This window comes from Nycticebus coucang, chromosome 2 (genome assembly GCF_027406575.1).
Source record: "Nycticebus coucang isolate mNycCou1 chromosome 2, mNycCou1.pri, whole genome shotgun sequence".
In the NCBI taxonomy this organism is placed as follows: Eukaryota; Metazoa; Chordata; class Mammalia; order Primates; family Lorisidae; genus Nycticebus; species Nycticebus coucang.
The window spans coordinates 86,046,120-86,069,633 of NC_069781.1; the positions used below are offsets into that span (position 1 = coordinate 86,046,120).

A 23,514-nucleotide genomic window follows, 5' to 3' on the forward strand; every position below is an offset into this window, starting at 1 on the left:
AGTGGCTGATACAATTATTTCCTTAATACAGGAGGACAAAATGGACTTTCAACCATAGGAAGGTCGTAGGACAGTTAGGCATGGCTTTAGTTTCAGGATTCTGGCTTTTGATAGCTTCCCCACTTATTTATAGCAGAGGGTCACTTTGCCTGAAGTTCACGGGTGCTCTGAGCTTCTACAGTTCCTTCAATACCCTTCAACCACGTGCAAGCATTTATACTGGACGTGCATTTTCCTAGGGAAAGAGCTGGATCTTTCATCAGCTTCTCAAATGTTATGTGTCAGTCCAAAAGTGTTAACCCTTCCAGGTAAAGAGCAATGAGTATGTGTGTGGTAGCATGAGAGTTGGCTGAATGTAACTACATAAATGCCCACAAAGAAAGTCGTTCAACAAGGGGAAAAAAGGAGATGAAAAATAAGGGATAAAAGCACGTGTGTCCTGGTCATTTTTGAGAAGGGGGAATACTATGTATATCAGACTGGTGGAAAGGAAGCAAAAGAGATGTCACTCTATTTTATAAATTTATGTGTCTTTACGTTTTAATGGGAAATGCATTCATGATACACTTTTTTAAAAGAAATATTAAAAGAAAAGAATGTTCTCTGCTCAAATGGGTCCATTCTCCATTCTTCAACCCAATCACAAAAGTTCTCTCCCTGGGTTTAAACCCTCAAGTGTAGCAAGATTTTTTCAAGCCAAGAAATGAATCAAATTTTGCTTGAATTGTCTATCTAATTATAGAAAAATGTGGGGTTTTTTTTAGGCCTCAGGCATCGAGATAGGTTATCATCAATCAGTGCCTGATTCATTGTTCCGTCATTTACTTAACTTTGGACAGTGAGATTAGAGTTGTGACTTAGAGATGTAGGAACTGGTCCAGTTCCTAACAGGTTTGAATGGCTAGGGTTAAATGACTTAAAACCTGGAGTTAAATGGCTTAAAACCAATTAGAAAAGTCATCATTTACTGAGATTTTAATAATGTCAATACCACTTCAGAAAGACACAAAAAGTAATTTAAATAATGACTTAGTTATTAAATAACTTCTTACTTTTTTCTAGTAGTGTTTCATTAGGCCTTAATTACTCTTGACAGTTTGGTGTAGATTACAAAGTATTGATTGAACCCGTCTCTGAGTTGAATTCAAAGGTAACAACTGCTATGATGAAGATAATGTAGAAATATAAAATCAGATTCAGGATTTATTTTCTTTTCTTAGACAGTAAGAACAAAAATATTTGCCTTAGCTAACACGTATTGCATTGAAATCTCTCTCTCCTCTATCCTGTTTCCCTCTGCTCTCCTCTCTCCTTTCTTTCTCTCCGATACCAACAGGTACACAGAATGAAATTATACCTACCACCACCAACGCCCCTATAATCCATGCCTATTTTCCATTGGTTTACAGCCATTTTTCCTGGTTAGTGACGCTCTTGCAGAACAGAGTTTTTTCATTGTGACTTACTACGTGCCTAAGACTGAGCTCATCTTTCCCCTTCCAAACCTGCTCCTTTCCCAGTTGTACCTCTGTCCCTTCCGCGGCCTTGTTTTACCCACCACCTCTCCATTGCATTTGTTATCTCCCTCTTGCTTATAGCCTGTATTCAAGCCCCATGTGACTCTTCACTTAAAATATGGCTTTTCCAGGCTGGGCACAGTGACTTGTGCCTGTATTCCTAGCACACTGGGAAGCCACAGTGGGAGGATCCCTTGAGCTCAAGAGCAAGACCCTGTCTCTAACCAAAAAATAGAAAACCTAGCTGGGCATAGTGACAGGCACCTGTACTTCCAGCTACACAGGAGGCTGAGGCCGAGGATTGCTTAAGCCCAAGAGTTCGAGGTTGTTGTGAGCTATTACAGCACAGCACTCTACCCAGAGCAACAGAGTGAGAAAATATATATATTTTTTTCCTTTTTTTTCTTTTGGGCTTCCTCTCCGTGTCCACCACTGCTGACCCAGGTTAAAGCCTCCATTTGTTGCTTCACACGTGGATGGCTACACTGACCTATGTTCTTCCTTTTTCCAGCCTATCTTCTTGCTAATCACTGGACGCACATTTATTAATCTAGTAGTCAGATCATCTCACTACCCTGGCAAACATATTCACTGGTTCCCCATTACCTACATTTCCTTTTTTTTTAAGATACAGGATCTTGCTCTGTCACCCAGGCTAGAGTGGTATCATCATAGCTCACTGCAGCCTCAAGCTCGTGGGCTCAAGTGATCCTCCTGCCTCAGGCTCCTAAGTAGCCAGAAAGTGCTGGGATTACAGGCATGAGCCATCACATCTGGCCCATTATCCCTGTAATAAAATCATATACCTTCATGGGATGTATAAGTGTCTACATTCGAGCCTCAATTTACTTTCCCAGTCTTGCCTGAAAATACTCCCTGCTCTTCGCACACTCCCCATAACCTGGATTCCAGCCAAAGAAAACCACTGGCCATGTTTTACATATGCCTTGGTACATGCCACCTTTATGGCCCTTTTTAAAGTTTTCCTTCTCACTGAAATTCTGTTTTCCCTCTTCACATCCTTAAGTCAGAGCTCCAATATCACCTCAACCATAAAGCTGTCAGTCGCCAATCCCCAAGCCTCACCTACTGGCCCCATTAGGAAGAGTCTTCTTTCACCAGTTAATCCATTCTGCCATCTTTCTATCACTTATTCCCAAGAAAGCACATGTCATCAAAGATCGTGCTTTTAAGAGGTTAGCAACTAAAAGATTTAAACTTGACATAGCAAAGTTACTTTGCTTGTAGAAACTTTAAGGAGCTTTACAAATCTTCACTCCAGCTCAAGAATAATGCCCTTCCTTCTGCTGTTACCAGAAATGCCTTGTTATATGCATTATCACCCGTTATTAGTTACCACAGTAAATAATGTAAATTACATTCCTCAACTGATTGATCACGTTTACTTAATTATCATCATGAAATCTTACATATACCACAAAAGTGCTACCCCACCCCTCACCCCCTACCTAGCAAAATTCTAGAACAGATTTGAAGCACTTTTAAATAAATATTTTAAATCAAAAAATGGTGAGACATTGTGGATATTCTATGAGATTATAATCCCTGTGGTGGCAGAGGCCTTACCTGGCTGAGTTAATGCCTTGTCCCCAGAACCTTCTATCTTGTCTGGCACAGGGAAGTGGGCATGAAATACTCATTGAATGAATAAATTGATGTGGCCATACCCAAAAATCCTTGGACATATCAAAGCCAAAATTTAATTTCTCAGGAAATTGTGAGAACTTACTATATTATTAATGTTAATTACAATTAAAGGAAGGAACTCTATCTCTAGAGTCTCCCTTTAAGATTGATCACATAGTGCAATGCTCCAGCTCCACAAGGCCTTAAGTGTTTGTGAAAAGTTTATACATTTATAAAACTGGTGAAAGCTAAATGTGAAGTTATATCCACTTGAAAATTGTTATTTGTTACCATGTGTATAAAACTGCCAATAGGTTTACATATTTGTTTACAGATAAATAAAGGGGCACTTTCAGTTGGGACTTCAACAAGCAAACTAAACTTAATGTAAGCCATTTAAAATAAACACAAAGCCAGCCAGACACATATGAACATTTCATCCCTTTCCTAAAGAGATTAAGTCAATGCTGTGTTTCTTCTCTTCCCTTAAAAAATGTTTAAAATTTCTCAACTCAGCAACTGTATCATCTAGTACAATCACAAACAGGATGACTTAACTAGCCCAGTTTTGCAAGTGATAACTTCTCACACACTCTATAAAGGATAGACTCTATCTGCCTTCTTGCATTCTGAGAATACCATATGGAACTATGAGACAGAATAGAAAAGAAAAACAAAAAAGAGACGAAGAAAAGGAAAAGAAAACAAGGCAGGGAGGAAAACAGAGAGGGAAGGGAGAGGAGAAGAACAGATAAATACCAAAACAGGAGTGATAGTCAAAACATCTAACAACTGATCTAGCAGAGACATTAACCAATCAGAATGGATGTTCAACCAGTCACCACAGACATCAGCCTTTAAGGCAGCCTGTAAAAACTAATTATAATTCAGTAGTTTTCACTGAATATTTACTACATATGTTCTTAAATATTATGACAAGTACCTCATAAATGCAAAAGTACATCAGGCAAGATGCTAGGTCAAGATGCTTTGTTAAAGTATTAAGTACCAGAGCAGATGTTTACTTTCCCAATGGTCCAAGGTGGGACAAAAATCAAAAAGTATATTCACAGCATGTTGGACATTTTCCAGAAGATATAGGCCACAAGAGAAGTAGCTCACATTATCCACGAATGAGGACAAATCTAGAACTCAAATAAAATCATCCACTGACTATATCAAATGAAAAGATTTGTGGAGCAGAACAGTGAAGATCCACACAAATTCAAACCTGCATCTTTATTAAAAAAGCAGCTTAAAGATACGAAGCATTCCTCATTGTAGCTTTTAGAGGCATACTAAGTCCACTTATTCCACTAATCATAAGAGGAAATAAAAAAATAAAACAGCCATCAACATAACAAAGTCTTTGATTTTGGCTTTGAAGTAGAAATGGAATATTTTACTTAATTGTCTGTGAGGGTTAATTAGGTGCCTCATGCATGTTATACCTGATCATAGTGCAATATGATTAAGGTAATAAAGAGGAGAAGACATGCGTTATTGATGAGTCAAAGGCATTTTAGAATAATGATTAACCCCAGAACCATCTGTTATCATTGGCCTGAAATAGTAGCAATAGAAATTTTTATGTAACAGATTGCTTACATAAATAAACTTTAAGGATGTATGTTTGTACAAAATTTTCAATATAACAAAAATTTACTTCACTATGACTTGTACTGACCACTTGAGTTCTTTCCTTGTAATTGCTGGGGTTCTGGTCACTGTAATACCACGAAAACTGGAAGTCTTGGAACTGGGGAATGTGTGACATTTCCGCTTTGCTTTTAAATTCCAAGGTCAAAATGGTGGGTGGCAAAAAAATACTCATAATGATCTGTGAAAACAAAAGCAAAATAAGTAGTAGGTGTTACACAAGGAGCACTTATTAAGTCAAATAAAAAAACTAATAATTTAAGTGTATATAAAATGGCAGACCCATCACTAATGCAACACACAGCCTGATTGTGTACATACCTTTTGAATCACATATCTCAGTTCTAGAAATGTCTCCCTAAGAAATACTCAAGCCTATGTGGATAAGGATGTTCACTGAAGGGCTATTTGTAAAAGCAAAAAACTAGTGTCAACCTAAATGTCCATCTAGAGAGGAATAGCCAGTATGTAACAACCAAACAGTGGAACACCACACAACCATAAAACACCCAAGGCAGTGGCTCACCCTGTAACCCTAACATGCTGGGAGGCCAAGGCAGAAGGATCACTAGAGGCCAGGAATTCGAGGCCAGCCTAGGCAACAGTGAGACCCTGACTCTACAACAAAAATTTAAAAATTAGCCAGGTGCATGCCTGTAGTCCCAGCTACTGGAAAGGCTGAGGTAGGATGATCTCTTGAGCCCAGGAATTCAAGACTGCCGTGAGGTATGTCATCATAGTCAAGCTAATTTTCTTTTTATTTATTTTTTGTAGAAACAGGGTCTCGCTATGTTGCTCAGGGTAGTCTAGAACTCTTGGGCTCAAGCAATCTCTCACTTTAGCCTCCCCAAAGTGCTAAGATTACAGACTCAAGCCATTTCAGATAACCAGAAATATATTATTATTTTCTAACAAAAACATTGCTTTAGTAATTTTTTTAAACCAGATATTACCACATAAAACACATTAAAATCTATTCCTATTATATAATGGAAATGTGAAAGCATGCCACATGTCACCTTCTGATTATTCCATCTCCCACACTACTCATTTCTCTGCCTGGAAAACCCAAGGAAGGTATAAATCCAGACATCCACAATTTTTTCATTATACTGCTATCGTTCATGAATTGTTGACAGTCCTTCCAAAAGAACTCCTGTGTTCAACTTGTATGGCCTTTCTAGATAAAGAGTTTAGAAGATTTACCAACTGCTCTGTGAATCAACTTGCTGAACACAAGCTAAAGTTTTGTCTTAGGATTCTGAGATGCAGTGACCGAAAATAAGATTAAACCTGACTATCATCCAGGGTTAAATATAGTAAAGTCATATTCTTGTCAACTGTCATTTTTTTCATAATGAAATGACCTTTTTATCATTTTTGTTTTGAAGCTTGATCTCCCATGAAGATTTTTCTGGACTTTCTCCAGTTTTAACAGGAGTTTGTGTGTTTTCTTTTCAGATATAGAGCCCAAAATACATGCACTTCTCTGGGGCTGGAAAAAATCATATTTACCAAGCACAATGATACTATTACACGAATTAATTCCTAAGGCACCTCCTGAAGAGACCTCACTTTCTGTTGTCTGTGCCCCCTGTAGGACAACAGGCTTACAAAAACAACATTCCACCACATCAGTTTCCTATGTCCCGGGGATTGGTTGGAGCCTACTACAGGAAAAGCCTTTAATGAGTCAGCCCATCCACATAGCTCTATATCAGCGGTTCTCAACCTGTGGATCGCAACCCCTTTGGGGGTCAAACGACCCTTTCACAGGGGTTGCCTAAGATCATCCTGCATATCAGATATTTACATTACGATTCATAACAGTAGCAAAATTACAGTTATGAAGTAGCAATGAAAATAATTTTATGGTTGGGGGTCCCCACAACATGAGGAAATATATTAAAAGGTCATGGCATTAGGAAGGTTGAGAACCACTGCTCTACATAGCATCTCTGTAATCTTCATTCACTTGGAGTTAACCTCTTCACGACTGTTTACAATTACTTGCAAATGTGTTCCCAAAACTCACAAGCCAGGCACTAATAAATTAGGATCTAGGCAGAAGAAAAATGGTTTGCCGTGGCTCAGAGACACAGAAAATTGCTCATTTTAGTTAGCTAATTATCTGTTAGTATTCTTATTCTGAGAAACATTTCACTAATAAGTCTCATTTACTTTTTTTATAATTATCAGAATTAATGGCATTTAGTAATAACAAAATCTTGCCTCTGTTGATACAGACCTATGCTTTTAACTTCCTCTAGCCACTGTCCCCTGAGAGTAGCTTTGTGGTGGACAGCACAGGTGCTATTGTCTCCATGTTTAAAAAGAAACCGGCAGTGTGAAATGAAGTACTTTATAGATTCCTCAAGGAAGGTCCCAGCTCATCTGTGAGAACTGAAGATATTAATTGGCTTTCCTGAAGGGACAGCAGAGCCTCCGTGGTGCACCATCTCCCTACAGTGGCCACCTCCTGAAGCTGACCTAATTTTCACAGAGTGGACATACACCCATGTACATACACGTATCAGTACAGTAGGCCTACTTCCTTATGTTGACCACTTCCATATGCTGACCAGTTTGTCATAGTCCCTTGGGTGATCAACTGACAGAGGTCCTACTATCTATACACTTCTGGAACAAGTAAAAAGTCAAAGTCCAGAGTACAAAATTTCACAACATACTTTCGACTCCATAATGCAAGTATGTTTACCTTTAACCAAGAGTTTTTCCTCATTTTCAGGCGCCCCATCCACATGTCTGTCAGTAGCATTTGGGTACAAGTATGTGAAACAAAGGGCCTCAATCCTCCAGACACAGCTAGTTTCAAACAGGTGGAATTGCTCCAGTTATTGAGTTCATACGTCAACAGCTTCATGGCCATGCGCTCATTCTGCTTGAATGCCTTCTCCAGCACGTCCAGGGCAAGCTGGCCAAACTGTCTGCAGTGACACAGACGCCATGGAAAAAACAAAGGCAAGTGAGAGGGCTACATTTTTAGAAACAGAGCATTTAGAAACAGTCTAAAAGATTGAACCTACCACTCAGAAAACACTAATTAATTAGGTTTTATTTTTAAAAAGTGAGCTGCAACTGAATAACCTCAGTTTGCAGAACTTAGGTTAAAGGGATTGCTGCTCAGGAAAGGAACTGTTCTCACCTTTTTTCCAGAAAGAACAGAACTCTGGGGTTTACACTGTGGCATATGGGATTTAATTTACTCCCAAGCTATTCCTGGGAAGAACCCACTCCACCCCATAGGACAAGTTGCACATTTGGTTTGTGACTGCCTGGGTAAGCCCTAATAAAGAATTTTTTCACAGAAAAGACTGTCCAGAACTAAACTAGCAACTGAGAAAAGTTGTAGAACAACTTTTTAAAAAGATTTAAAGACTTTACAAAACCATTAGTTTTCTGAGTCTCACATTCAATCTCTTAGAAAGTTTCCAAATGTTCTAAAAGGTTTCTAAAAATGCCAGCCTCTCACTTGCCTTTGTTTTCTCCATTTACCACCTGAGACAGCCTGAGGGGATTTTCCAAAGGGTTATTTTCTCTAAAAAGCAGACACTATCATTCTCTGGAATTTTTAAAATCAGAATTACAAATCGGTTTCCATTAGCTCTAACTTCCCTTTCTTTGCGGCTGTAACACTTTGGTAATTTAAAAAAAAAAAATCAAAAAACATCTTTAACCTTCAATCTTCTACCACTACTCTGAGGATATTTTCCCACCTGAGAGACATTAAGAGAAAACAAAAAATCTTAATGTAACTCAGTATCGAAAAGTTTCTTAAAAGTTGGGAGAGGCTGGGCGGCGCCTGTGGCTCAGTCGGTAGGGCGCCGGCCCCATATGCTGAGGGTGGCAGGTTCAAACCCGGCCCCGGCCAAAAACTGCAACCAAAAAATAGCCGGGCATTGTGGAGGGTGCCTGTAGTCCCAGCTACTCGGGAGGCTGAGGCAGGAGAATTGCTTAAGCCCAGGAGTTGGAGGTTGCTGTGACCTGTGTGAGGCCACGGCACTCTACCGAGGGCCATAAAGTGAGACTCTGTCCCTACAAAAAAAAAAAAAAGTTGGGAGAGGCTTTGGAAATCACTAATTAGACATTTTAGAATTTGGCAACTAAAGCCCAGATATCTAGTCAACAGACTTGTCCAATCAGGAAACAATCATTCTCCTGATTTTGTTTATTCACAACGCTCCTTAAAATACTTGAAGACCTTTTGAATAAAGCAGAGTCCATGAAATGCACAATAATAACCACAAGTTGTAAGGGGAGGGAGATAGAAACCTCTAATCAGGCTGAGAACCGTCAATGTTTAGAATGAAGTAAAGAGGGAATTCCTACCTTGAGTAACTTTTCAACTCTTCTGTGGCATCATCCACCATGTGGCTCTCCTCAGCCTCGTGGGCCATGGCTCGGTAGAGGGTGCAAGCAATCACGGCCTTCACCGTGGCCTCCTCGCCATGCTGCCAGAAGAACATGGCCATCTTCTGCCTTTTCATCAGCACAGCCCAAACCAGCAGGTCGTTGTAAGGGTAAATAAAACCCATACCCTCGGGGTCGCCTGATATATTCTGCCCTCCTTCTGACTTCTTCCTTGATTTATGAAGAACTACAGGCATTTCCTGCTGGAAAATAAAACAGGACTGAGTTATCAAATATTCAGATGCATGATGTTCTACCTAATGCAACACAGTGGTATCCTATTTTTCAAATCACTACTAAAAATAGATGGAAATAACAATAGGAATTTATACCAGCATGCAAATTGTAGACATTTTATGATCATCTATTTCTTGTTGCATTTAACAGACCCAGAGTCTCTGAGCTGAGATACGTTCAATTCATTTAGTGTATTTAAAGCAAAACCCCTTTGGGATAGCTCTAGTAATTATGTGACAACTTTCATTTTCTGAAGGAAATAGAGATTTTAAAGGAAAAACAAAAAAAGAATCTGACCTTAGCAAATAGATGGATTTTCTTCCCCTTAGTGAAATGTTACTAGTATTGCCAAAATTCATCCATGAGAGATTGGTTTTAAGTTTCTTTTCCTTTATTCTATTTTCCACTGATAGTAACACCCAGTAAACCCACCCTTTGTAGCTCATCTCAAAGGCTCCTCAACGCCCCCCTGTGATCCGATCACTTTATATGTCCCTATTTCAATGCTCATCATACTGTGGTTATTATATTTCTCAGTCACCATTACATCTTCCCCTGCCCATCCACCCCTCAAACTGACTCTTGCACTCAGTATAATGCCTGGAAAATAATAAAGGCTCAATAAGTCTTCTTTTTAGTTTCAGGTGTCATAACAACAAATTGTAATTCATTTCCTCCATTTTTGTAATTAAGGAAATTGGTGTTCATTGATGCTGCCCAAGGGTGATTTTATAAAGTACCTTCTCATCCAAGGAGCTATGGAAAGCAAACCTCTTTCAGCCAACACAGTCACTTACATGGCAAGTTTTGAGCAAAAGCATTCACTAATCCACTTGTCCCCAGAGGAAAGTGTGGGGCTGAGGGGGCTGGGGAAAGGGGGAATGACAACGCTGCACACATGCACCCGTGTGCATCATGTCACATACGCACAGAGCATCACAGCCTACTGCAACCTTTGGCTAAAATCAATTTCATGAAAGCCCCACAGGAGAAAGAAGAAAATGCAAAAGGTCAGTATGAGAGAGAAGTGAAGGAAAAGGAAGCAGCCTTCACATGCAAATTGCCTTAGGGAAAGGACAGTAAGGGTATGTGTTGGACTAAGGATCACTTTTTTTAGTTCCGTCTGGTAGACTGCCCTGTCTAAGTCACTGTCTGGACATGGCAGAGTTAGGAACAAGGAAGAGAGGCTGAAGAGAGGCAAGCCCAGACATTCATTCAGTTGCCAGTGCTGTGTTCTGGGCCTTTGCTCCTTGTCATTAAAAGACAGCTGTGTTGCACTTTCGAGTTGGACTCGCACAATCTGTTGATGATACTTATAAATGGTCCCTTTATTCAAACCTTCCTTTCTCCAACATTAAAGATAAACACAGTCTCAATATGCAAAAACCACTATACTTCCCTGTCTAAAAACAAGTAAGTAGTACCTTGAATTTGTACGGCTGTGCAGTTCTGATGAACTGGGAATGCAAGGTATTTTCTACAGACTCCTTTCTGTTTCCCGATGAACGTTTCCGGTGCTGGGAAAGCATTTGAGCAAAGCTGGTCACTCTCTAGCACGTGGTGTTATTTTATAAAATCAGACAAAAATGTTTTAAAGAAGATTATAGAGCTGGTGCCATTTTATTTCTAACAACAATGAAACTAAATATAATGACCTGTCCTGCCAAATATCCCATGGTTCTCTGTTCCTCATCCATGGTCAGCACACAACAAGAGCCTCTTGTGATCTCCTTATTATGCACACTCTCATTTTCTAAGATCTTACAGAACACACTTTTTTGTTCCCTATTATAGATCTGCATTCCTTCTCTACGTGGAAATTCCATTAGAATCAATGGATGTTCCCTATCTGGAACAAGTTCAGAACCAGCCATAAAGATTTATTGTTCTGATTAAGAGAAAGTTTCCATTCCCAAACAGCTCCAAGGTAAAGGTTAAGTTAGAAAGTTGTAGAATGTCTCCAGGTGTTATATAATAACTCCACTGAAATTCCAGTCGCTAGGCCCAATAACAACGTAAGCTATGAGCATGTAGCTTTCATCAACAAGAAACAAAAAGAAGTATCTTTAAAGGAACCAATATGAAATATTATGTAAATCATAAGCTTTGAACTGCTTTATTTATTTCTAGTTTTTGCCTTATCAATAAGAATTGAACAAAGAAATGAGATCAAGACATTTTAAACCTAATACCCAATCTTCTAATATTCTGAAATATAAAAATAAAAAACCTATAATACCTAAATTAATATTGTAATAAAGAATTAATAGTATCATTATTATGATTATCATTAAATTGTAATGACTGTTATTACTAACAGTATCTCTAAACTCTCTGTTTACCAAGAATATAGATTTTTCAGGTATTATTTCATTTAATCCTTCCAATAGATTTATGAAAGGTATATTAATATGGCCATTTTGTAGATGAGGAAACACACAGAGGGGTTAAGTCTATGGCTCAAGTTTATCCAGCTACTAGTGAGCAAAATTAGGATTGAATTCCAGATCCTTCTTACCCCAAACCATGTACTTGTATCTGCTATGATCTAGTTTACTATGAAACACAATTAAATCTTGGCTCCTTCACAGAAAAACAATCAGAGACAGGGGTAATTTCATTCTGGTTGGGCATTTATAGAAAAGGCACTAGGAACCTGCCCTCGCAAGCTCCACGCCGGGCTGCACCAAGGGAATTTCACAGCAATGTATATTTTGTTTAAATGAAGTAGATGACAACTATGTATCCCTATGCCTTTAAAATCTTAATAAAAAACATTTTCTGTGTGAGGTTTAGGGATCCTTTTGTGGTGTGTTGTTTTGGGTTTGTTTGTTTGTTTGTTTTTTTTTCACAGAGTCTCACTTGGTCTCCCTGGTAGAGTGCCATGGTGTCATAGCTCACAGCAAACTCAAACTCTTGGGCTCAAGCGATCCTCTTGCCTTAGCCCCACAAGTAGGTGGAACTACAGATGACCACCACAATGCCTGGCTATTTTTAGAGACAGGGTCTCACTCTTGCTCAGGCTGGTCTCCAACTCCTGAGCCAGGCAATCCACCAGCCTTGGTCTCCCAGAATGCTGGGATTATAGGCATGAGCACCACACCCGGCCTGTTTTGTTTTTATTTTTAAAAGCCAAGTTGGGCTTTCACTTTACGTGATTCATTACAAATAAAAGCCCAAAGAAGCTTGAGATTTGAGGCTTTTTACATGCTGTCACTGCAAGCTGCCTTTCTAGTCTGACCCTCACAACCATCTGACTCTTGTTCTCCAGCTTTGGACAAAGATATCCCAGTCACTGTAAAAACACACCCCAGTGTCCAAGCGTTGTGCCCTGACAGCTCCTGCTCTTGTCTCAACAAATAAAGGCCTAAAACTGCCTTTTCTAATGCTGCCCTTGATTTCTAGTAAGAATTATTCCCCTCAGGTTGCTGAGCTGTGAGGGAAATTTTGAGAAACAGGCAATGTCTTCTCATCCCCAAACTGTCTCTGATGACTTTATAGATCAAATCCTATTAAGTGTTTGACATCTATATTTTGAAATGAAAGAAATGAAAAACTGTCCCTCTAACCTGTCCCATCACATTGCATCTGGGATGATATAGCACATCCTACATACTGCCTTGTACCGTGGCTAGTTGCATAAATCTGTTTCTTCTAGAATTTATAAACTCCTGATCTTCACATTAGCTTCGGGCCAGCGTGGCAGCTCTTAGCATAGTACTCTACGTATAGCAGAAAACAAATGTCCACAAATACAAATGGCCATTTTAGAAAGTATTCCCATCTCAAAATCCCAAGTCATTTCTCCAAAACTACAATTCCTGATTATTCTCAATTTTACTAGGGCACTTGTCCATTATGCTACCTTATGTTTTCTGTAGATGATGTTGTAGAGGGCTCTGAAATTTTTTCTAGTGTAGCTGCTGCGATAAGCTCTACCAATGAGGTATTCTATTACCAATCCAATGTCAATCAGTGTTATTCTGTAGCTTGAGAGAAGCGTATGCTGCAACAAAAACATGGAACGTATTATAACATTTAGTTCTCTTTGTCTATGAAATATCTCTTTGCCATGCCATTAGAACACAATCAGATTAGTTGCAAAAAGTGACACATGATTTTTAACCATCGTTACAAGCTGATCGACTATTGATACAATCAATATTACAATCGTAGACATTAAACGTGAGCTTCCTTCTGTGCACTCATTCACAGGTAAAAAATATAGGTTACTAACAAGAAAATATTCTATATTTTAAGAAGCAAAATCTGGTGATCACTCTATTACACAGCTAAGCAATACACAAAGATATTTTCAACACCTTCATAATTAAGTTACCTGTTTTACATCTTGGACAAGATGATGCAAGAGCCTGTTAGTAGGTCCTTGTTTCTGTAATAAAGAACACAAGGAAGAATGAGTCTCTTTAATTACCATGTGCTGAGGAAAAAAAGAAAACTTTATTTCAGAATGCATAAGTAACTCAGAATACTAAAGATGTTTGCTGTTTAAAAACAAAAACAAAACATACACAAATAAAACCAAAAAGAAGGAATAAATGTAAGCACTGTTTCTTTTGGAAAAAAAAAAAGATGTTCGCTATCTTTAGTAATGAAGTTTAAGCCAATTAATTCTAAGTTTCTAAGTGAGGTATTTCCCAAGAGAAGAAGTAATTATCATAGATGAAATATTTTTCAAACTAAGATATGCGTAACTACATAGTGAGGACATGTGGTAAGAAACAGATATAAAATTTAAGTAATTTATAACCATTCTTTATCATCTATAAATGTTATCATATAATTATATAATTACAAATCCTATCATACAAGTACATTCCATCAACAGATACTTATTGAAAGTTTACCGTGTTCCATCAGGAACTCAGTGACAAATATAAGCCTTGCTTTCCTGGAGTGTTTACAATAAACTTTCATTAAAAAGTAATCAACAGGACAAGGTATGAGAACAAAAAGAATGGCACATAATTTATTCTCTAGAAACAGATCACTGACAATTAGCTGGAGTACTCAAGAAGAAAGGACTTGAATAATTCTTTGGAAAAAAAGATATGATTCAAATGACAAGGAAAGACATTTCAAAAACTTCATATGTGGCTTCAGCAATTGGTCTTTTCACAATGAGTAAAGGAGTTTCAAAAAAGGGTTTGCATAGGAAATGTACAGGAACAATATTTTAACAGTGACCTTAGGTTGAGGTACTTCCAATACCTCAATATAAGCAATTTGTTCTATTCACTTTTTGTCTTTAACTAAGTCTCACAAAGATGAAATGGAATTGGGAAGAATGTTTCTCCTTTCGTTGAGAATTCTCTTTCTGTCTTTAAGCTGTCTTTGTACATGAACATTCAAGAAGACAAGTAACTCTCAAGCTAATTAATAAGTAAATCTTAAGGGAAATGACTGACAGAATTTTCCATACTCACTGTGTTATAGAGTTCTTCCAGTCGAGGTATGGTCAGAAAGCGATGGACATTCACTCCGTACTCTATTAAGAGTTTCACAAAATCCACCCGATCCATCACTAAAGCATCTAACATTGCTTGTTCTAATGCACCAGCCTTCAAAAGGTGTGAGTAAGAGATATGAAGACAAGTAAGGAAGTAAAAATAAGTAAAAATTATACATGTGTGAACTCAAAACTACACAGGCACAATAATTATAAGATACAGTCTCACTAAGAAACGTGCAGAATGTCTGAATAAATGTGAAGACATCTTGAATAAATCAAGTAGTGTGCTGTGTTTTGGGAAGGGAGACCTGACTATTGTAAAAATTTCAAAGATTCCTAAATTAATGTAGAGACTTAATGTAATTCTAATAAAATCCAAGATCTTTTTCTTCTTCTTCTTGTTATTGTCATGTTTCCATTTAAACTACACCTGGTTTCTGGGTATAAGGAAAACATATTTATCCAATTTTGCTCCCACTCAAAAATTCATTGAAACTATAGTATAGGGACTTTTTTCTTTTTGGCCGGGGCTGGGTTTGAATCCACCACCTCCGGTATATGGGGCTGGCGCCCTACTCCTTTAAGGCACAGGTGCCGCCCTAGTATAGGGACTTTTTACTTAAAGAAATAAATACCCAAGGACCAGGAAGACAAGAGTGAGGATAGGCATGCAACATTTTGGAAGCTGAAGAGCAGATAGGCAAGGGGAAGTTCCCAGAAAGCCAACTAGATGAAATGGAAAATGTCAAGAACCAAACTGAGCCAGGTGCAGTGGCTCACCCCTGTAATCATAGTACTTTGGAAGGCCAAGGCAGAGAATAGCCTAAGGCCAGGACTTCAAGACCAGCCTGAGCAACATAGCATGACCCAGTCCCTACAGAAAATAGAAAAATTAACCAGTTTAGGTGGTGCAGGAGGCTGAGGCGACAGGATCTCTTGAGCCCAGGAGTTTTAGAGTGCAGTGAGCTCTAATGATGCCACTGTACTGTACCTGGGGCCAGAGTGAGACCTTGTCTCAAAAAAAAAAAAAAGGTGCCAGCCACCTACACTGAGGCTTGCAGGTTTGAACCCAGCCTGGGCCAGCTAAAATAACAATGACAACTGCAACAAAAACACAGCCGGGTGGTGTGGTGGGTGCCTGTAGTCCCAACTACTTGGGAGGCTAAAGCAAGAGAATGCTTGAGCCCAAGAGTTTGAGGTTGCTGGGAGCTGTGATGCCACAGCACTCTACCCAGGGCAACAGCTTAAAACTCTGTCTCAAAAAAAATGAATAAATAAAGAGCCAAACTGCTCTATGCCACAGATCCAACAGCACCAAGATGAAGTAAATATATTCATGCTGAATCTCTAAAGTTGGTGCCTTCCCAGTCATCTCCTCATTTGATTCCCATAACACCAGCAACAAGGCTTATACTTCCAAGGGGAGCTGCTTGACAGCTCACTGATTAAAGAGATAAAGAAGATGTATTCTGGATTCTGATGAAGAGAGAAGAGGATACAATCAGAGAACAAATTTGTTCTTAGAATTTAATAGATTAACAGGATGCTGCCAGAGAGAAAAGCTTCATGGAGGGCTCAAAAATTAAATCTGAAGAAACTTAGCAAGAAAAGATGTGGAATGTGACAAGAACATAAAGAAAGATAAGAAAATTAAGATAAGAAGAGATAAAATTAGAGGAGCGATGTGTAGGTCCAACATCCAAATAATAGAAATTATAGAAAAGAACAGAGAAAAATTGAGAGAGTTATGAAATAGAGTAGAATGAAATGAAGACACACAATTACCAGATTGAAATCAGATGCCCAGCGTAATGCATATACAAACTCACAACACACATCATTGTGAAATCTCAGAACACTGGGAAAAAAAGATTTTTTTTCTAAATGGTCACAAAGGATTAGAAAAAAAAAATATTTCTCAACAGCAATGCTGGGTGCTAGAAACTAGGCATTCAAAATTCTCCTAGAAAATTAGTTCCAATTATGAATTTAAGCATAGCTAAACATGTAAGTCCTCAAAATAGTTATCTCTCATACTCCCTATTTTAGAAAGTTACTGAAGTGATACAAGGTTCCCCCCTTTCAAGGCTGAACAGGGGACCCCAGTTTTCCTAGGTTTAGGCAAGTTCATGAAGGAAACACCCTGACCTTTTTTTGCCCTGAGCTGGAGGGACTGTATTCATTCCTTTGTCACTAACACTCATTAATGATGAAAACGTGTTTCTATTTGCCAAGTCCTGGCCACGTATAAATTCTCAAGACCTAATACCCCTAGATAAAAAGCCCACGTCGAGACTCTTCAGATAGTTCTTTCCCCCGCCAGGAGCTCTAGTGCCTTTTTCTTCTTCTATGTTCCTTACTGATTTCTAAATAAATCCTGTCTTACCACTGATCTGTGGTTCATGGATTCATTCTTCGAATCACCAAGACCAAGAACCTACTGAAGATGAAATTCCAGTAACAGAAGAATGTGTACCATCAAAATAAAGGAGTAAATCAAGGAAGATAAAGACATGGACACAGAAAACAGGCACTCTAACACAAGAAAGAGGCAAACAGAATCCTCAGGATAATAAAGGAGATGATTGTGAGCACCAGGAATGAAAAGCTACCAGCCTACCAGGTGGCTGTAACGCCTACAGGACTATTTAGACATTGGCACTTTATTTTTCTTGTTGATCTTTAGCTACTTGGGGGAGGAGGGAAGGTGCTTATATCTTCAATTTATTACTTTTCAAAAGGATTTTTAAACCTAAATAATATAACTTATCTTGAACATTTTATAACGTCTTCAGGTGTTTTTATGTACGCAGACTGGAAGTGTGCAAGAGCTTCCTTAGCAGGGACGATGGGTAAATCCTTCAGTGATTTATCTTAGATTTCCTCCTCCCTCCTTTCTCAGAAATGTGGTGAAATTGGTAGGTAGATAGTGACGGACTCCTTAGAGACAAAGGTGGATGCCCTGCCTTGGTGCTACCTTGAGCAACTGTCCCACCTGGAAATGAAGACAAAGGCTGGTGCCCAGTGCTGCTTCTACCACACCCTTGATCTTGCCCCAAGCAATTTCCACACCTGGAGGAAGGAGGAACAAGCTGCCAATTTACTAAAGAATGCAGGGAGTCCCCAGCCCTGCAGCCAGGCAGTCCAGGCACAATAGGATCTGGAAAGTGATCTAGAGTAACCTAAGGCTAATTATCACGTCTTTAACTGTCCTTGAAGGTGGTCCAGTGGTGACGTCTAAACCATCAGGAAGGCCCAATCAGACACTGTAAAACAAGACCACAGACCATAACTGGGGCCTCCAGTTATAACAGGGGGCTGTTCGTAATCTGTAGTGTGTGTATCTTGCACTTACTCTATAAACCTTATCTTACCCTTCCTCAATAAACTTCCATGCTTTCTTTGCTTTCAATGTATCTGGTCATTTTCTGGCCAAGAGCACACTCACCAAGAACCGAGAAAAGACTACAACCAAACAAAATTTCGAAAACTGATGAATCAGAAAATATGACATCATATAGCAGTAAGGAGATTTATGAAAGTTAGAATAGTCAAAAAAGTCAAAAGTAGTTGCTGAATCCAGGTGTGTCACACTCTGGAGCTGCTTCCACAACCAGAACTCCCTGGCTGGGACAGCCCCAGAGAAACTACACAGGGTCACTCCCTACAAAGATCCAGTGACAATAGAGTGATCCCGCTGGGGTCTAATCTGGGAGAGACACCTCCCCAATTCTGAGAACAGCCAGAGGACATGGTTAAAAATAATCATGAGGCAAAACCAACAGAAAAACTCTGGCAATATGAACGATCAGACTAGATCAACTCCCCCAAGGATCAATGGGGCAGACACAGAACAAGATACCATGCACAAACAATCAGCTGAGATGTCAGAAATCGAATTCAGAATCTGGATAGCAAATAAGATCGAATTAGAATTCCAAGCAGTAACCCAGAAGCTATCTCAAGAATTCAACAAATTCAAAGACCAAATGATCAAAGATTTTGACACATTGAGACAGGAAGTTGCAGCCCTCAAAGACCTGAGAAACACAGTAGAATCTCTCAGTAACAGAATGGAGCAAGCAGAAGAAAGGATTTCTGACATTGAAGACAAAGCTTTCGAATGCTCGCAAACTCTCAAAGAGGAAGAGAAATGGAGGGCAAAAACAGATCACTCTCTCAGAGAGCAATGGGATAATTTGAAGAAAACCAATATTCTTCTTATAGGGATCCCGAAAAGTGACCAAGTGGCTTCACAAGGCACAGAGTCTCTTCTCCATGGGATTATGAAGGAGAACTTTCCAGACATGCCAAGAGATTATCAAATTCAGATAGCAGACAGTTTCAGAAATCCAGCACAACTCAAACCAAATAAGACATCCCAAAGACAAATCACAATCAATTTCACTAAAGTTAACATGAAGGAGAAAATTCTGAAAGCAGCCAGGTGAAAGAAAACCATCACCTAAAAAAACAAGAATATTAGAATAACTGCAGATCTCTCTGATGAAACCTTTCAACCTAGAAGAGGATGGTCATCACCTTTTATTCTCCTAAAACAAAATAACTTTCAACCCAGGATCCTGTATCCAGCTAAACTGAGTTTCATTTATGATGAAGAAATTAAATACTTCAATGACATTCACATGTTGAAGAAATTTGCCATAACTAAACCAGCTCTCCAGGATATTCTCAGACCCATCCTCCATAAAGACCAGTGTAATCCTCCACCACAAAAGTAAACCCACCCAGAAAATTCTGATCAAAATCCAACTTCCACAATCACAAAAGGATTAAAAATGTCCACCGGACTTTCAAAAGACTTATCAATATTCTCAATTAATGTGAATGGTTTAAATTCTTCTCTAAAGAGGCACGGGTTGGCTGACTGGATACAAAAACTCAAGCCAGATATCTGCTGCATACAAGAATCACATCTTACATTAAAAGACAAATATAGACTCAAGGTGAAGGGATGGTCATCTATACTCCAGGCAAATGGAAAGCAGAAAAATGCAGGCGTTGCAATCCTGTACGCAGACGCAATAGGCTTTAAACCACCCGAAATAAGGAAAGATAAGGATGGACACTTCATATTTGTTAAAGGTAATACTCAATATGATGAGATTTTAATTATAAATATTTATGCACCCTACCAGAACACACCTCAATTTATAAAAGAAACTCTAACAGACATGAGCAACTTGATTTCCTCCAGTTGCATAGTAGTTGGAGATTATAACACCCCTTTAGCACTGCTGGATAGATCCTCCAAAAAGAAGCTAAACAAAGAAATTTTAGATTTAAACTCAACCATTCAACATCTGGACTTAACAGACATCTACAGAACATTTCATCCCAACAAAACTGAATACACATTCTTCTCATCAGCCCATGAAACATACTACAAAATTGACTACATCCTAGGCCACAAATCTAACCTCAGCAAATTTAAAAAAATAGAAATTATTCCTTGCATCTTCTCAGACCATCATGGAATAAAAGTTGAACTCAATAACACCAGGAACCTGCATATCGATACAAAAACATGGAAGCTAAACAACCTTATGCTAAAGGATAGATAGGTTATAGACGAGATTAAGAAGGAAACCACCAAATTTTTGAAACAACAAGAACAATTGAGACATGAATTACCAGAACCTCTGGGATACTGCAAAAGCAGTCCTAAGAGGTAAATTTAGAGCACTGCAAGTCTTCCTCAAGAAAACCAAAAGAGAGGAAGTTAATAACTTAATGGGACATCTCAGGCAACTGGAGAAGGAAGAACACTCAAACCCCAAACCAAGCAGAAGAAAAGAAATAACCATAATCAGAGCAGAATTAAATGAAATTGAAAAGAAAAGAATCATACAACAGATCTATAAATCCAAAAGTTGGTTTTTGAAAAGATCAATAAAATAGATAAACCTTTGGCCAACCTAACCAGGAAAAAGAGTAAAATCTCTAATTTCATCAATCAGAAATGGTAACGATGAAATAACAACAGACCTCTCAGAAATTAAAAAAAATCCTTAACGAATACTACAAGAAACTCAACTCTCAGAAATATGAAAATCTGAAAGAAAGCGACCAATACCTGGAAGTACGCCACCTACCAAGACTTAGCCAGAATGAAGTGGAAATGTTGAACAGGCCTATATCAAGTTCTGAAACAGCATCAACTATACAAAATCTCCCTAAAAAGAAAAGCCCAGGACCAGATGGATTTACGTCACAATTCTACCAAACCTTTAAAGAAGAACTAGTACCTATATTACTAAACCTCTTTCAAAATATAGGAAAACAAGGAATATTACCCAACACATTCTACAAAGCAAACATCACAATGATCCCCAAACCAGGGAAAGACCCAACAAGAAAAGAAAATTGTAGACCAATATCACTAATGAATATTGATGCTAAAACACTCAATAAGATCCTAACAAACAGAATCCAACAACACATCAAAAAAATTATACACCATGACCAAGTGGGATTTATCCCAGGTTCTCAAGGCTGGTTCAATATATGTAAATCTATAAATGTAATTCAGCACATAAACAAACTTAAAAATAAGGACCATATGATTCTTTCAGTTGATGCACAAAAAGCTTTTGATAATATCCAGCATCCCTTCATGATCAGAACACTTAAGAAAATTGGTATAGAAGGGACATTTCTTAAACTAATAGAGGCCATCTACAGCAAACCCACAGCCAATATCATATTGAATGGAGTTAAATTGAAATCATTTCCACTTAGATCAGGAACCAGGGAAGGTTGCCCATTGTCTCCATTGCTCTTTAACATTGTAATGGAAGTTTTAGCCATTGCAATTAGGGAAGAAAAGGCAATGATCAAGGGTATCCACATAGGGTCAGAAGAGATCAAACTTTCACTCTTCGAAGATGATATGACCGTATATGTGGAAAACACTAGGGATTCTACTACAAAACTTTTAGAAGTGATCAAGGAATACAGCAATGTCTCAGGCTACAAAATCAACACCCATAAATCTGTAGCCTTTATATATACCAACAATAACCAAGCCAAAAACACAGTCAAGGACTCTATTCCTTTCACAGTAGTGCCAAAAAGATTAAATATTTGGGAGTATACCTAACAAAGGACATGAAAGATCTCTACAAAGAGAACTATGAAACGTTAAGAAAAGAAATAGCTGAAGATGTTAACAAATGGAAAAACATACCATGCTCATGGCTGGGAGAATCAACATATTAAAATGTCCATGCTACCCAAAGCAATATATAATTTTAAGGCAATTCCTATTAAAGCTCCATTGTCATATTTTAAAGATCTTGAAGAAATAATACTTCGTTTTATATGAAATCAGGAAAAAACTCAAATAGCCAGAACATTACTCAGCAATAAAAACACAGCAGGAGGAATCATGCTACCAGACCTGAGACTGTACTATAAATCAATAGTGATCAAAACAGGATGGTATTGGCACAGAAACAGAGAAGTGGATGTCTGGAACAGAACAGAGAACCAAGAGATGAATCCAGCTACTTACCATTATTTGATCTTTGACAAGCCAATTAAAAACATTCAGTGGGGGAAAAAATTCCCTATTTAACAAATGGTGCTGGGTGGCACCTGTAGAAGATTGAAACTAGACCCACACCTTTCACCATTAACTAAGATAGACTCTTACTGGATTAAAGATTTAAACTTAAGACATGAAAGTATAAAAATACTTGAAGAAAGTGCAGGGAAAACTCTGGAAGGAATTGGCCTAGGTGAATGTTTTATAAGGAGGACTTCCCAGGAAATTGAAGCAGTATCAAAAATACACTACTGGGACCTGATCAAACTAAAAAGCTTCTGCACAGCCAAGAACATAATAAGTAAAGCAAGCAGCCCTCGGAATGGGAGAAAATATTTGCAGGTTATACCTCTGATAAAGGTCTAATAACCAGAATCCACAGAGAACTCAAACTTATTAGCAAGGAAAGAACACGTGATCCCATCTCAGGGTGGGCAAGGGACTTGCAGAGAAACTTCTCTAAAGACAACAGATGTACAATCTACAGACACATGAAAAAAAGCTCATCATCCTTAATCATCAGAGAAATGCAAATCAAAACTACTTTGAGATATCACCTAACCCCAGTAAGAGTAGCCCACATAACAAAATCCCAAAACCAGAGATGCTGGTGTGGATGTGGAGAAAAGGGCATACTTTTACAGTGCTGGTGGGAATGCACACTAATATGTTCCTTCTGGAAGGACGTTTGGAGAATACTTAGAGACCTAAAAATAGACCTGCCATTCGATCCTATGATTCCTTTACTAGGTTTATATGCAGAAGACCAAAAATCACAATATAAGAAAGCATCTGTACCAGAATGTTTATTGCAGCCCAAGTCATAATCACTAAGTCATGGAAGAAGCCCAAGTGCCCATCGACCCACGAATGAACTAGCAAATTGTGGTACATGTATACCATGGAATATTATGCAGCCTTAAAGAAAGATGGAGACTTTACCTCTTTCATGTTTACATGGATGGAGCTGGAACATATTC

General features: G+C 38.5%; 1 protein-coding gene across 1 annotated transcript in view; it reads right to left on the reverse strand.

Annotated features, from left to right (window-relative positions):
- TRPM6 (transient receptor potential cation channel subfamily M member 6) overlaps positions 1-23,514 on the reverse strand; it is a 200,706-nt gene that overhangs the window by 104,273 nt on the left and 72,919 nt on the right. The window contains exons 12-18 of the mRNA XM_053575241.1: positions 14,939-15,073; positions 13,831-13,884; positions 13,357-13,497; positions 10,916-11,008; positions 9,174-9,454; positions 7,543-7,771; positions 4,852-5,004 (exon numbers count right to left, since the gene is read on the reverse strand). Of these exons, the coding sequence (XP_053431216.1) occupies positions 4,852-5,004; positions 7,543-7,771; positions 9,174-9,454; positions 10,916-11,008; positions 13,357-13,497; positions 13,831-13,884; positions 14,939-15,073 (1,086 nt within the window). The remainder of the gene's footprint in view (positions 1-4,851; positions 5,005-7,542; positions 7,772-9,173; positions 9,455-10,915; positions 11,009-13,356; positions 13,498-13,830; positions 13,885-14,938; positions 15,074-23,514) is intronic.